Source organism: Thalassophryne amazonica, chromosome 20 (assembly GCF_902500255.1).
Source record: "Thalassophryne amazonica chromosome 20, fThaAma1.1, whole genome shotgun sequence".
Classification (NCBI taxonomy): Eukaryota; Metazoa; Chordata; class Actinopteri; order Batrachoidiformes; family Batrachoididae; genus Thalassophryne; species Thalassophryne amazonica.
The window spans coordinates 28284957-28301570 of NC_047122.1; the positions used below are offsets into that span (position 1 = coordinate 28284957).

At 48.2% G+C, this 16614-nt stretch overlaps 1 protein-coding gene across 1 annotated transcript in view; it reads right to left on the reverse strand.

Annotated features, from left to right (window-relative positions):
* atp9b (ATPase phospholipid transporting 9B) overlaps positions 1-16614 on the reverse strand; it is an 83531-nt gene that overhangs the window by 65368 nt on the left and 1549 nt on the right. The window contains 1 exon segment of the mRNA XM_034160251.1: positions 12928-13101. Coding sequence (XP_034016142.1) covers positions 12928-13101 — 174 coding nt within the window.

Sequence of the window (16614 nt, forward strand, 5' to 3'; positions counted from 1 at the left end):
GAGTGTGAAGCGTCCGGGATGAAAATCAGCACCTCCAAATCTGAGGCCATGGTTCTCGACCGGAAAAAGGTGCTTTGCCCTCTTCAGGTCGGTGGAGTGTCCTTGCCTCAAGTGGAGGAGTTTAAGTATCTCGGGGTCTTGTTCACGAGTGAGAGACGGATGGAACGTGAGATCGATAGACAGATTGGTGCAGCATCTGCAGTGATGCGGTCGCTGTATGGAACCGTCGTGGTGAAGAGAGAGCTGAGTAGGGGGCGCAAAGCTCTCAATTTACCGATCAATCTACGTTCCGATCCTCACCTATGCTCATGAGATTTGGCTCATGACCGAAAGAACGAGATTGCGAGTACAAGCGGCCGAGATGAGTTTCCTCCGCAGGGTGGCTGGGCGCTCCCTTAGAGATAGGGTGAGGAGCTCGGTCACTCGGGAGGAGCTCGGAGTTGAGCCACTGCTCCTCCACGTCGAAAGGAGTCAGTTGAGGTGGCTTGGGCATCTTTTCCGGATGCCCTCTGGACGCCTCGCTGGAGAGGTGTTCCGGGCACGTCCCATTGGGAGGAGGCCCCGGGGAAGACCCAGAACACGCTGGAGGGACTACATCTCTCGGCTGGCTTGGGAACGCCTTGGGGTTCCCCCGGAGGAGCTGGGGGAGCTGTGTGTGGATCAGGAGGTCTGGGCGGCTTTGCTTGAGCTGCTGCCCCCGCGACCTGACTCTGGATAAAGCAGAAGAAAATGGATGGATGGATGGATGGAACTCAACCCTTTTAGTTCCTGTAAATTACGTAATTTTTTTTAATGTTAGTTTGCTGTCTTAATGTATTTATAAATTGTTTAGGTTCTTGTTATCATATACACACTGTTGTTATTATTATTGTCATTATTATAAGCATTATTAGTATTCTTATTATTTTATTTTTACTTCTATTTTGTCATTTATTTATAAAGGGACCACAATTGAAAGTGTTTTCACTTTCTTGTGCCATCTGCGTATTTTTTAAAGTATTTACAATTATATTATGTACTTACACTGAAATTCCTAAATAAAACCACACGCATGCACACTTTTAATATACAGATGATTTACCGCCCTCTGCTGGATTAGCGTGTGAGTCCAGAATGTAAAAATCAATGTCCATTGGTCAGTTTTGTTAGCAAATATGTGTAGCTCCTCCAAAGATTTTAGTCCTATCAATGTTCAGTTTTGACCACGTTCATCCTTGACTCAGAATACATAAACATACCAAACGGAAAATGTTAGCTCTACCCAGCTTGTGTGCGATCAAAATTGCATGCACGCACACAGAGCTTTTTGTCTTTTCTGCATTCTGCTATAAGCAGGTGCTTTTAATTTAACAAACAAGCTGTGGCGGAAGACATGAAAAGCAGTACACTTAAGTCAATCGTGGTAACAGCAACATAACACTTAACTAAACTGACTAAACTAACTGAACTACAAAAACAGAATAAATCAATAACACTAACAACAGTTAAACTAACATGAACCACAATAATATTTAAAACTCCAAAACCCCAAACTCCCACTGCAGCACAATGTCCATTGCTTACTGGTTAGCTAAAAATCACTAATTTCTCAAAAAATATTAGTCCTATCAACTGTTTTTTTTTCACAGCATTCACCCTTGACCCAAAATACATAAACATACCAAACTGTAAGTGTCAGCTCTCCCCGGTTTCGCTGTGATCAAAGCCATAGCCATGCACGCAAGCAGACAGAGGCCATTTGGCTATTATAATATAGATTCCTCCCTTACTCTGTTTGCTAGCTAATGTGAGGAGCAGAACAATCCCAGCTAGAGGGCATTATATAGGCAAAACAAAGTTACTTGTTGGATTGACCTGGTGCATTAACGACAGTGTTGGGCATGTTGCTTTAAAAAAGTAATTGGTTATAATTACTAGTTACTTCTCCCAACTGGACATTCTCATCACCAAACTACTGAAATTACAGATCCCCCTCCAGACCTGTAACAGGATTAAAAACATCTGACCAGCCACCCACAGTCTGTGAGACCCCCCCCCACCACCACTCATCCACACTTCACACTCAGCACTGGTTCCCCTCAAGACTGCATTCTGAGCCCTCTACTGTATGCCCTGTACACCTGTGACTGATCTCTAACCCATCCAACCAACCACATCACAAAATATGCAGATGATGCCACAGTGGTTGGACTCATCTGCGACAGAGCCAAGACTGTGTACAGGGCCGAGGTGGAGAAACTGTCACTCTGGTGCTCAGAGAACAACCTGCCCCTGAACATTCATAAAAACAAAAAAACTCATCATGGACTTCAGGAAGAACAGACAGGACCCCCCCCAATATAAATGGAAAATGGGTGGAAACTCATCAACTTCAGGTTTCTGGGCACCCACATCTCCACAGACCACACCTGGCCCTCCAACATCAAGGCTCTTGTTAAGAAGGCTCAGCAGTGGCTACACTTGCTGGGTGTCCTTAGGAACAACAACCTGGACATGAAGCTGCTGCTGGCCTTTTATCATTCCTTGGAGGAGAGTGCATTGACATACTGTCTGGGTGTGTGGTGCGCAGGCTCCACAGCCATAGAAAGGAAGGCGATGCAGAGGGTCATAAACACTGCCCCAAAGATCATCGGCTGCCCTCTGCCCAGCCTGGTAACCATTGCCACATCCGGCTGCCTGAGGAGAACCAAGGCCATCACAGGAGACCCCACAAACTCTGTCCACCTCGTTGGAATTGTTGTGCATTTGACGCGCTGGTATGGCGTCAGATAGGTGCCAAAACAAGTCTCACATAAAACATGCATTCAGGCGTATTATATTATTTCACACACGTAGATATTATCTTTGCGCGCGCACTCAGTGGAAACTGCTCGAGTGAGGACAAAGGTGCTGCGAGTGAGGAGGAATATGTGACCAGATGCCCCCTGCCCTCTCAAAGTTGATTTCTGCTTCAAGCGGTGGATTTCTGCACTCTCACATGAAACTTGGGAGAGGGTTTTGGCACTATGGGGATGGAAATCTAGGGTCAGTACTAGTGCTGCTGTGATTGGTCATTTCTGCTGAAACGAAGGAGACGTCGTTGTCTCCTTCAGGGAGGTGGTGGTGTAATGGTTTGCACACAGTGGTGGGCACAGTTCTGTTACTCCGCTAACGGCTAATTAGCGAACTTAACTTTTTCGTTAGTGGATTAGCTTTTCAGCTAACTTTGAAAACCATCAGCGGACCAGTTCGCTTCTGCTAAATTTAGTTCCGCTAACTTTCAGTCGCCTAGCATTTTTTTGCTGACATAATGAGTCAAGCTTAACTGTTAAAATTTCAACTTCAATTTCAATTAATTTTCATTTATATAGCGCTAAATCCCAACAAATTTGCTTCAAGGCGCTTCACACAAGTAAGGTCTAACCTTACCAATCCCCAGAGCAAGCACACAGGCGACAGTGGGAAGGAAAAACTCCCTCTGATGATTTGAGGAAGAAATCTCAAGCAGACCAGACTCAAAGCGGTGACCCTCTGCCTGGGTCATGCTAGTGACACAACTGACAAAATTTACAAAATGAATATACAGGAAATTTTGCCGGTGCACAGGACGGGGGCCTGCAGAAGAAGACACCCACTCCCATCTCTGGATGGAGCCACACTTCAAACAGAGAGAAGAAACAGAATCAGGCATCAGAAAGACAACAAATACAGTATAATTTGTCAGCATTAAGCAACAAGAAAAACAGAAGAAATACTAAGGTGATCGCCAGCCACTAGCCCTAAGCTTCACTGAAAGACCCAGACTTTAGATAAAGTTGAGGCCGTGGCCCGCTCCATTTACTAATAAAATTAATTAAAAGAGTATAAAGCATAGTAACATACTATGCCAGTATGCTAGCCATAGGAAAGGAAAAATAAGTGTGTCTTAAAGCTGGACTTGAAAGTCTCTACAGAATCTGACTGTTTTTGTTATGTGGGCCGCTGAAGAGGAGGTACTGCTGGCCCACTACCACCAGAGGGCGCCCTGCTTGGAGTGCGGGCTCCAAGCACGAGAGGGCGCCAGACCCAGAAGAAGTGACAGCTGTCATTCATCCCCTGCACCAGCTGTCACTCGTTCATCATCATCATCACCATCATAAAAGCCGGACTGCAACTCCACCTCCTCGCCGAGAAATCGACTACCGAGAGGTAATTTCTCTGCTGACTGACACACTGTGTAACCAACTGAACTTCTGTTGCAGCCGTTTTCCTGAAGTGTTGCCTTGTCTGGAGGATTGGCGTTTGGTGTGAGAGTGACGGCTTCACCTCGCACCCCATCCCAGATAAGTGGTAGATCAGGAGCTGCACGAGTGTGTGTGATTTGGAGGTGGAGGTGCTCCCTCCTAACTGTGTACAGACTGTAGACCACTGAGTGTACGGATTTACACTCATTCATCTTGTCTCTGCTTTTTGCCAGCAGTACCAGGGTCGACAGCCGAAGACAGAGGTCACCTGGGGATTCGGGACTTGGCGGCTCCGGTGTTCTTCAGACCGTTGGTGGTGGAGGCCGTGTGGGACGCGGCCTCTCTCTCGTCGGGGTCTTCTATCTTCGAGCCTGCCCACACGTCACCTGGTGTTAATTGACTTTGCAATTTCTGTGTATTTAGTTGTGTATTGTCACAACAGTAAATTGTTACCTTTTGGCTTACTCATTGTCCGTTCATTTGCGCCCCCTGTTGTGGGTCCGTGCTACGACACCTTCCCAACAGGATTTCTCGGCCAATCGTCATGGATTCCGATTGGTTGGATTTAGTGACCGAGCAGAATGTCCTCCTTAATCGGAGAGTGGAGGCTCTCGCCGCCAGGGTGGAAGCGCACGATCAGGGCGCTGCTGCAGCTCCTCCTCTGGCTGGTCCTGGGCCTGAATCAGACGTACCACTGGTCGTTCAACAAACCCCCCCACCATCCCCTGAAGCTTACATAAGCCCTCCGGAACCGTACGGGGGCTGTGTCGAGACGTGCGCGGACTTCCTCATGCAGTGTTCGCTCGTCTTTTCACAGCGCCCTGTCATGTACGCATCAGATGCTAGCCGGGTAGCTTATGTTATTAATCTGCTTCGAGGAGAGGCACGCGCATGGGCTACGGCGCTTTGGGAGCAGAACTCATGGCTCCTAACGTCTTATACTGGGTTTGTACTGGAGTTCAAACAAGTGTTTGATCATCCCAACAGAGGCGAGACCGCTTCAAACGTGCTGCTGTCGATGAGGCAGGGGCGTCGTAGCGCAGCCGAGTATGCAGTCGACTTCCGCATCGCGGCAGCGAGGTCCGGCTGGAATAACGTTGCGCTCCGCGCCGCCTTCGTAAATGGACTGTCACCGGTCCTCAAGGAGCACCTACTGGCTAAGGAGGAACCGCGGGATTTTGACGGGCTTGTCGATTTGGTTATACGCTTAGACAACCGTTTGAATGAGCATCGTCGGGAGCAGGCCGGGGGGCGTGACCGGGTACGAGCCGTCCCTCCCCCTTCCGGTTCCGACAAGGCGACGTCGTCCCCACGCTTCACTGCCAGAGAGCCCCGTGGGGCTACAGCTCCCCCTGCTGAGGAGGCTATGGACACGAGCAGGGCCAAAGTAAGATTAACTGACAGACAAAGGAGACTGGCCCGCGGGGAGTGTTTTGTCTGCGGCTCTTGTGAGCACATGCAGAGGGACTGCCCTGAATGGTCAAACTACAAACGCCCGTCCTTAGAATCTGGGCTAAGGGTGGGCCATAACACACACGCGGAAAGACCCGGCAGATCGGCACGAATCCCAGTAACAATCCTTTGTGAGGAGTTAACCCTTCACGCCCCAGCACTAATAGACACGGGGTCAGAAGGGAATCTGCTGGACAGCAGATGGGCAAAGGAAGTAGGGCTCCCTCTGGTGGCTCTGCCGGCACCATTGCAGGTGCGAGCACTAGATGGCACTCTTCTTCCATTAATCACACATCAGACACAACCAGTGACCTTGGTTGTATCTGGGAATCACAGGGAGGAGATAGTGTTCCATGTAACACCATCTACCTCCCGAGTGATTTTGGGTTTTCCATGGATGGTGAAGCACAATCCCCGGGTCGATTGGCCGTCCGGGGTTGTGACGCAGTGGAGCGAAACCTGCCACCGGGAGTGTTTAGGATCCTCGGTTCCCCCCGGCACTACAGCTAATGAGGAGGTCAAAGTTCCCCCCAATCTATCGGCGGTGCCAGAGGAGTACCATGATCTTGCTGACGTTTTCAGCAAAGATCTGGCGCTCACTCTTCCTCCGCACCGACCGTATGATTGTGCCATCGATTTAGTCCCGGGCGGTGAGTACCCGTCCAGTAGGTTGTACAACCTCTCACGTCCGGAACGCGAATCAATGGAGACCTACATCCGGGACTCCTTAGCTGCCGGGCTGATCCGGAACTCCACCTCCCCGATGGGTGCTGGTTTCTTTTTTGTGGGCAAGAAAGACGGCGGACTCCGTCCATGCATTGATTACAGAGGGCTGAACGAGATCACGGTTCGCAACCGATACCCGTTACCTCTGTTGGATTCAGTGTTCACGCCCCTGCATGGAGCCCAAATCTTTACGAAATTGGATCTTAGAAATGCGTACCACCTGGTTCGGATCCGAAAGGGAGACGAATGGAAGACGGCATTCAACACCCCGTTAGGTCACTTCGAGTACCTGGTCATGCCGTTCGGCCTCACTAACGCCCCCGCGACGTTCCAAGCTTTGGTAAACGACGTCTTGCGGGACTTCCTGCATCGGTTCGTCTTCGTATATCTGGACGACATACTCATCTTTTCCCCGGACCCTGAGACCCATGTCCAGCATGTACGTCAGGTCCTACAGCGGTTGTTGGAGAACCGGCTGTTTGTGAAGGGCGAGAAGTGCGAGTTCCACCGCACTTCTTTGTCCTTCCTGGGGTTCATCATCTCCTCCAACTCCGTCGCCCCTGATCCGGCTAAGGTTGCGGCGGTGAGAGATTGGCCCCAACCAACAAGCCGCAGGAAACTACAGCAGTTCCTCGGCTTTGCAAATTTTTACAGGAGGTTCATCAAAGGTTACAGTCAGGTAGTTAGCCCCCTGACTGCCCTGACCTCCACCAAGGTCCCCTTCACCTGGTCGGATCGGTGCGAAGCCGCGTTCCAGGAGTTGAAACGCCGGTTCTCGACTGCGCCAGTTCTGGTGCAGCCTGATCCTGATCGCCAGTACGTAGTAGAAGTGGATGCCTCTGACTCAGGGATAGGAGCCGTGCTGTCCCAGAGCGTGGAGGCTGATAAAGTTCTCCATCCTTGTGCCTTTTATTCCCGCAGGTTGACCCCAGCTGAACGGAACTATGACGTTGGCAATCGGGAACTTCTTGCGGTGAAGGAGGCTCTTGAAGAGTGGAGACACCTGCTGGAGGGGGCTTCGTTGCCCTTCACGGTTTCACTGACCATCGGAACCTGGAGTACATCCGGACCGCCAAGCGGCTGAACCCCAGGCAAGCCCGCTGGTCTCTGTTCTTCGGGCGCTTTGACTTCCGGATTACATATCGCCCCGGGACCAAGAACCAAAAATCAGACGCCTTGTCCCGGGTGCATGAAGAAGAAGCCAAAGCGGGGCTGTCGAACCCCACCGAGACCATCATCCCCGAGTCCACTGTCGTGGCCGCCCTTACCTGGGACGTGGAGAAGACCGTCCGGGAGGCCCTGACCAGGAGCCCGGACCCGGGGACTGGCCCCAAGGACAGACTGTACGTCCCACCAGAGGCAAGAGCTGCCGTATTGGACTTCTGTCACGGGTCCAAGCTCTCCTGTCATCCCGGAGTGCGTAGGACCGTGGCAGTAGTCCAGCAGCGCTTCTGGTGGGCGTCCCTGGAAACCGACGTCCGGGACTACATCCAGGCCTGTACCATCTGCGCCAGTGGCAAGGCAGACCATCGGAGGACGACGGGCCTCCTCCAACCCCTGCCAGTGCCTCATCGCCCCTGGTCTCACATCGGCCTGGATTTCATCACGGGCCTCCCGCCGTCCCAGGGCAACACCGTAATCCTCACGATAGTGGACCGGTTCTCCAAGGCGGCCCACTTCGTGGCCCTCCCGAAGCTCCCGACGGCCCAGGAGACAGCAGACCTCCTGGTTCACCACGTCTTGCGGCTGCATGGGATACCGTCGGACATCGTCTCGGATCGTGGTCCCCAGTTCTCTTCACAGGTGTGGAAGAGTTTCTGCAAGGAGCTGGGGGCCACCGTGAGTCTCTCGTCCGGGTACCACCCCCAGACCAACGGCCAGGCAGAGCGGGCCAACCAGGATTTGGAGCAGGCCCTGCGGTGTGTCACCTCCGCACATCCGGCGGCCTGGAGTCACCATCTGGCCTGGATCGAGTATGCCCACAACAGCCAAGTTTCGTCTGCTACCGGCCTCTCCCCTTTTGAGGTGTGTTTGGGGTACCAGCCCCCATTATTCCCGCTGGTGGAGGGAGAGGTCGGTGTGCCCTCGGTCCAGGCCCACCTTCGGAAATGTCGCCGGGTGTGGCGGACCGCCCGCTCTGCCCTGTTGAAGGCCCGGACGAGGGCCAAATCCCAAGCAGACCGCCGACGGTCCCCGGCCCCCACGTACCAGCCCGGGCAGGAGGTGTGGCTCTCAACGAAGGACATCCCCCTCTGTGTGGACTCCCCCAAGTTAAAAGACAGATACATCGGACCCTTCACAATCCTCAAAATCATCAACCCGGCCGCAGTGAAGCTCCAACTCCCAGCTTCACTGCGGATCCACCCGGTATTCCACGTGTCACCGTATCAAGCCACACCACACCTCGCCCCTCTGTGCACCTGGACCTACGCCGCCTCCTGCCCGGCTCATCGACGGGGAGCCTGCTTGGACAGTCCGCAGGCTCCTGGACGTCCGTCGTAAGGGCCGGGGGTTCCAATATCTGGTGGACTGGGAGGGGTATGGACCTGAAGAACGCTCCTGGGTGAAGAGGAGCTTCATCCTGGACCCGGCCCTCCTGGCCGATTTCTACAGAAGACACCCGGACAACCCAGGTCGGGCGCCAGGAGGCGCCCGTTGAGGGGGGGGTCCTGTTATGTGGGCCGCTGAAGAGGAGGTACTGCTGGCCCACTACCACCAGAGGGCGCCCTGCTTGGAGTGCGGGCTCCAAGCACGAGAGGGCGCCAGACCCAGAAGAAGTGACAGCTGTCATTCATCCCCTGCACCAGCTGTCACTCGTTCATCATCATCATCACCATCATAAAAGCCGGACTGCAACTCCACCTCCTCGCCGAGAAATCGACTACCGAGAGGTAATTTCTCTGCTGACTGACACATTGTGTAACCAACTGAACTTCTGTTGCAGCCGTTTTCCTGAAGTGTTGCCTTGTCTGGAGGATTGGCGTTTGGTGTGAGAGTGACGGCTTCACCTCGCACCCCATCCCAGATAAGTGGTAGATCAGGAGCTGCACGAGTGTGTGTGATTTGGAGGTGGAGGCGCTCCCTCCTAACTGTGTACAGACTGTAGACCACTGAGTGTACGGATTTACACTCATTCATCTTGTCTCTGCTTTTTGCCAGCAGTACCAGGGTCGACAGCCGAAGACAGAGGTCACCTGGGGATTCAGGACTTGGCGGCTCCGGTGTTCTTCAGACCGTTGGTGGTGGAGGCCGTGTGGGACGCGGCCTCTCTCTCGTCGGGGTCTTCTATCTTCGAGCCTGCCCACACGTCACCTGGTGTTAATTGACTTTGCAATTTCTGTGTATTTAGTTGTGTATTGTCACAACAGTAAATTGTTACCTTTTGGCTTACTCATTGTCCGTTCATTTGCGCCCCCTGTTGTGGGTCCGTGCTACGACACCTTCCCAACAGTTTTATTGATGCAGGGAGATCATTTGACAGAACAGGGGCACGATAAGAGAAAGCTCTGTGACCTGCAGACTTCTTATTCACCCTATGGACACAAAGTAGTCCTGCACCCTAAGAACACAGAGCCCGGGCTGGTACGTAGGGTTTAGTTAGGTCAGCTAAGTAGGGAGGTGCCAGTCCGTGAACAATTTCATAGCTTAGTAAAGGTGCGTTTACACATAACAAAGATGCGTTACGAATGTCATTTTTCTGTCATTGGTGACACATTTCTGACATTCTTAATGTGACTTAACGCATCTGAATAGGTTTGTTAATAGTGCGTGTTGGTGCGTGATATTCTTGATATTCATGGAGCATGTTTTTGCCTGTCAAAAAATCTTCCACGAATGTCACACACCACCCTCATTTCGTCTCACGTCGTGGAGGTCGCAACTGAGCGTACTGATCCATCTTGATTAGTAGTGATCCTTAACAGAATGTGACAATGTTCGTAGTGGTTCCTGTGATGGTTCTTGGAGCCCAAACTGTCACACGTTATTACGAAGTGACACGGAAACTGTCAAGTTTTGACATGACTTGTAACGCGGCGTCACATTTCACTGCGCGCCACGACAAATCAGTTTTCTGTCACATGCGCACAATTAAACTCGGCTCCAAATGTCCTTCCACGGTTCCTGCTGAAGCTCCCCAGGACGCTCCTGCTGTTGTAACCGACGAGCGGGAGAACGAGTCTGAGCCAGAGGAACCAGGAGCGAGAGGAGACTCACGTGCAGCCAGACATCTCTGCAGTTTCTCAGTTTGATTGCTGACACCAAGTCGACTAAAAGACTAATTTCAGTGCTCTGCTGCATGTGCCTGATGCTTGGGAAAATGCGCGAGACCAGAGCCGCATGAAGCCACACATCTGGCTCTGTCCTCCTCCTCCTCTCTGCGCCACTCCATGGCACAGAGCCCAACTATGCATGCAGTCACAAAGTTCTTCTGAAAAACTGGAGCGATCTGAATTCGGTTGGATGAATATGGGTGTGTGTGTGTGGAGACAATTCACCTCATTCACAACGTGACAGAACTTAACGATGCGCTGTTACGCGCAATAGCGCGCAACAACGCGGAACACTATTCGTGACTGTGCGTAATGGTTCCTGATAATTCTCCAGCAACACGTGCCATTAATCGTAATGCGTGGTAACAGGTTGCAGCAGTTCCTGAGGACACCTGACGCCTCTGCCCCGAATAATCACATTCGTGATCAGCGGCCAAGAATGTGTACTTCGTGGCATTTGTGACTTGTCGTCGTTATGTGTAAACGCAGCATAACAGAACCTTAAAATCTGATCTCACAGGGACAGGAAGCCAGTGAAGATACGCCAAAATGGGTGTAATATGGTCAAACATTCTGCTTGCTGTCAAGTCTGGCAGCAGCATTTTTAGCAAATGGAGACCCCTAATGCTGGACTGCTGTAAACCAGAAAATAGAACACTGCAGTAGCAATGATGACTGAAGTGAGGTTTTAAGCAGAAACGAGGTGATAATCAGTTAATGCCGTTGTGTCCGACTGACTTCCGTGTCAGTGAGGAGGGCTGTCAATCAAACCTCGCTCTTCAGAAATGGCCAATCACAGCACAGTCAGTGCCGACCTGGTTCCCTCCCCACAGGGCCAAAACCCAACCTCCATATTGCCATACGTTTGAAGCGAGAGTAGAAATCCACTGCGCACAAGCAGCAATCAACTTTGAGAGGGAGGAGTGCGCTGGTCCTCTCTCACAGCACATTTTCACTCACATGCGCAGAGATAATCTGAGTGCGTGCAGTTAATATCTACACGTGTGAAATAATATAATACGCCCAAATGCATTTTTTACGCGAGTGTGGTTCTGTCGCTGATCTGACACCATAGAGAAATCTTTGCTTGAAATTTTTTCAGATGGCTTAAATGAGTATCAAAACAGACTATTAATTTAAACTTTATTTAACCGGGTTAGTCCCACTGAGACTTAGATTTCTTTTACAAGGGAGACCTGGACAATTACATAGTTTCCAATCCACCTAATCTGCATGTCTTTAAATGTGGGAGGAAACTGGAGCACCCAGAGGAACCCCACATAAACACGGAAAGAATATGCAAACTCCACACAAAAAGGCCACAGGTAGAAATCGAACCTATGACGTTGCAACAGTGCTAACCACTAATCCACCATGCTCGTATATTTGTGTCAATCACCTCAATGACACCACTTGACCCTTATCCTAGATAAGCAGTTGAAGATGAGTAAGTGACCTTAGTGGCACATTCTCATTTGATGCTCTGCAGGCATGGTGCCACAGCACTTGTTTGTGCAGTACATCTCACACACACACACACACACACACACACACACACACACACACACACACACACACACACACACACACACGGACTCGTAGATGCAAAACTACAAATAATTTTTCCTTTTGCTTGTCCTAAAGTGACTAGGTTTTCTCCTGAGCGCAACAGACTGAATTTAAGCATATAAATAATAATAATAATAATAATAATGTATTATTAACCAAGCACAAGGTCTGTACAGGAAAATATCAGACCGAGGTGTTGACAGTACAGACCGAGCATAGCGAGGTCTTTGCAAAAAACACAGAGTTGTGATATTTTCTCGTACAGACCAAGCAAGCGAGGTTAAGAATTTGTTTATTATATGGCTGTTCGGAGTTGTGTTTTCATCTTGTTGGTCTTTATTTGTTGGTCTGCATGTCCACTTCGAGCTTGTTTGCTGTTAATTCCTCCAGTTCAAACTCATCAGTGTAATAAAATTCGCACGGAGAATGGTCCTCTTCGTCACTCATAATTTCTTTGTTCACTTTTTGTTTTATTTCACACTGTAAAAACTGTAAACAAGTCGCAAATCTGATACGCGATCTGGACCGATTGTCAAGGTAATGGTCTGATATGGGAAAATATCAGACTGGAAATCAGACAATCAGAGCATGCGTACTGTCGTAGCGATGCAATAATAATAATAATAATAATAATAATAATAATAAATAATGCATTTGTGAAAAAAAAATTGTTAAAACATGAATGTCAACACTGTAAAAGTAGAGACCTGCCGCAAAGGACTTTCCACCCTCCCAGGAGAAACCAGCCAAGGCCTCTCCGTCTCTGATGGACTCGAGCCCGAGGCAGCGTCTGGTAGTCACTTTCATCATTCTCAAAGCCTTCCTCAGACATCATCAGGGGCATCTCATCCAAATTAGAAGGCTCATCTTCTAGAGAATATCTGCGAAGAGAAAGTACAGGAACTGACTTTCATCTTTTGATAGATTGTTTTGCAGCAGACAGTTTTGTCATGATGAGCAAAACTATGGCACAAATGCATAAATGCTTCATAAATTGTAAAGTTCTATGATCATCACCTTTGCCACTTTTCAGTACCATTTCTAGTAACTGCCCAACCTTTTTTTTTACAAGCAGAAACAACCACATTATTATTATTCTCTGGTTGAATGCTGTCTAAACCACTGATCTAGATCTGCAGTCAGGTCCTTAGGTTTTTGGACACTGCCCCCCGTCTCTGCACACCACAACAATGGAGCTCAAATGAAACAATTTGTGCTGTTATGTAGATGTTTAACTTTAATTTAACTGGTTTAACTAAAGCATTCCTCCGGTTTCACAGGTCATATGTTATTAAACATATTACATGTAAGGATTATTGTTAATAAAAATCTTCACTTTTACAGTCAGTTTTCTTTCAACAAATATCTGTTGCGTCAACAGTTATGCACCTTCATGGTGCAGTGGAATAGATAAGGATCTTCTTAAAAAGAAGACATGAAATTTGCATGAAATCTGCACAATGACTAGTCCCCCCCCCCCCGCCCGAACTAGCCAACTATGACAAATAAGCAAATGTCTCACTTATAACAGTTTAAAACCTCTGATAAAACAGAATGCATTTGTTAGTGTGAAACAAAAGGTGTACAACAGTTACACAAAGCACACAAACAAAAAAAATGTTACAAAGTTGACATTTGGTTCATATGATACATGAATAATATACAGTTGTATGCTAAAGTTTGGGCACCCCTGATAATTTTCATGATTTTCCTTTATAAATCATTGGTTGTCTGGATCATCAAATTTCTGTTAAATATATCATATAGCAGATGAACACACTGATATTTGAGAAGTGAAATGAAGTTTATAGTATTTACAGCGTGCAATAATTATTTTATCAAAATTGGGCAGGTGCGTAAATTTGGGCATCCTTGTCATTTTATTGATTTGAATACATTTAGCACTAATTATTGGAACACAAAATTGGTTTGGTAAGCTTACTGACCCTTGACCTCCTTACACAAGTGAATCCAATCATGAGAAAGAGTATTTAAGGTGGCCATTTGCAAATGTTTCTCCTCTTTGCATTTCTTCAAATGAGCGGCAACATAAGAGCCTCTAAACAATTCTCAAATGACCTGAAAACAAAGATTGTTCATCATCATGGTTTAGGGGAAGGATACAAAAAGCTATCTCAGAGATTTCAGCTGTCAGTTTCAACTGTGAGGAACATAGCAAGGAAATGGAAGACCGCAGGCACAGTACTAGTTAAGCCCCGAAGTTGCAGGCCAAGGAAAATATCAGATAAACTGAAGCGAAGGATGGTGAGAACAGTCATAGTCAACCCACAGTCCTGCTCCAAAGACCCACAACATGATCTTGCTGCAGATAGTGTCTCTGTGCATAGTTCAACTATACAGTGCACTTTGCACAACGAGATGCTGTATGATGCTGTCATGCAGAGGAAGCCTTTTCTGCGTACACACCACAAACAGAGTCGCTTGAGGTATGCTAAAGCACATTTGGACAAGCCAGCTTCAGTTTGGAATAAGGTGCTGTGGACTGATGAAACTAAAATAGAGTTATTTGGACACAATAAGGGGCGGTATGCATGGCAGAAAAACAATACAGCATTCCAAGAAAAACGCTTACTACCTACAGTAAAATTTGTAGGTGGTTCCAGCATGCTGTTCCATCATGCTGTGTGGCTGTGTGGCCAGTGCAAGTACTGGGAATCTTGTTAAAGTTGAGGGTCACATGGATTCCAGTCAATATCGGCAGATTCTTGAGATCAATGTTCATAAATCAGTGAGAAAGTTGAAGTTGCGTCGGGGCTGGATCTTTCAACAAGACAATGACCCTAAACACTGCTCAAAATCTACTAAGGCATTCATGCAGAGGAACAAGTACAATGTTTGGGAATGGCCATCTCATGTCCCCAGACCTGAATATTAATGAAATTCTAAGGTGTGATTTTAAGCAGGCTGTCCATGCTCTGAAACCAACAAACCTGACTGAACTGGAGATGTTTTGTAAAGAAGAATGGTCCAAAATACCTTCAACCAGAATCCAGACTCTCATTGGAAGCTATAGGAAGTGTTCAGAGGCTGTTATTACTACAAAAGGAGGATCTATTAAATAATGATGTATTTTTTTCTGTTGGGGTGCCCAAATTTATGCACCTGCCTAATTCTGTTTAAAGAATTATTGCACACTTTGTGTAAATCCTGAAAATCACGGAAATCATCAGGGCTGCCCAAACTTTTGCATACAAATGTATTCTCCACACCGTTGTACTATAACATGATTCTGAAAATGAATAATAAAAATCACACACTCCTTGCAACCACAACTGACAAGTAATAACACAGTTTAGTACAAAAATCAACATTTAATGCACTTGCTTGAATGGAACAGTTTAAAAGACATTAAGAGCTGATATTTTAAAGTAGCCTAATTAAATCCAGTTTAAATGGTTTATCACTTCTGTTTTTTTAAACAATATTCTGAAACCAGTAAATACAGATGGTTTATCTTTTATATACAGTACTGTGAAAATTTTAGACATTCCAGAGTTATAATAAAAGTAGCATTTGATGCCCCTCCCCATACTTGTTTTTTTTTCAGAATGTCAACACAAAATCAATTCCACCAAATGAGAATATGTGAGCTACATCTTTAAAACCATAATAATAGTAATAACGAAGTGCTTACAAGTAACAGCAGCCATAACTAAATCTTGGGGCTATTCCTACGGCAGCCAGCATAAGGGCCCATTCAAAGAATGTCTGCACAAACTGTCAGAAACTGTCTCAGGGAAGCTCATCTGCATGCTCGTCGTCCTCATCGGGGTCTCAACCTGACTCCAGTTTGTCGTCGTAACCGACTTGAGTGGGCAAACGCTCACATTCGCTGGCGTTTGGCATGTTGGAGAGGTGTTCTCTTCATGGATGAATCCCGGTTCACACTGTTCAGGGCAGATGGCAGACAGCGTGTGTGGCGTCGTGTGGGTGAGCGGTTTTCTGATGTCAATGTTGTGGATCGAGTGGCCCATGGTGGCGGTGGGGTTATGGTATGGGCAGGCGTCTGTTATGGACGAAGAACACAGGTGCATTTTATTGATGGCATTTTGAATGCACAGAGATACCGTGACGAGATCCTGAGGCCCACTGTTGTGCCATACATCCAAGAACATTACCTCATGTTGCAGCAGGATAATGCACGGCCCCATGTTGCAAGGATCTGTACACAATTCTTGGAAGCTGAAAATGTCCCAGTTCTTGCATGGCCGGCATACTCACCGGACATGTCACCCATTGAGCATGTTTGGGATGCTCTGGACCAGCGTATACGACAGCGTGTACCAGTTCCTGCCAATATCCAGCAACTTCACACAGCCATTGAAGAGGAGCGGACCAACATTCCACAGGCCACAACTGACAACCTGATCAAC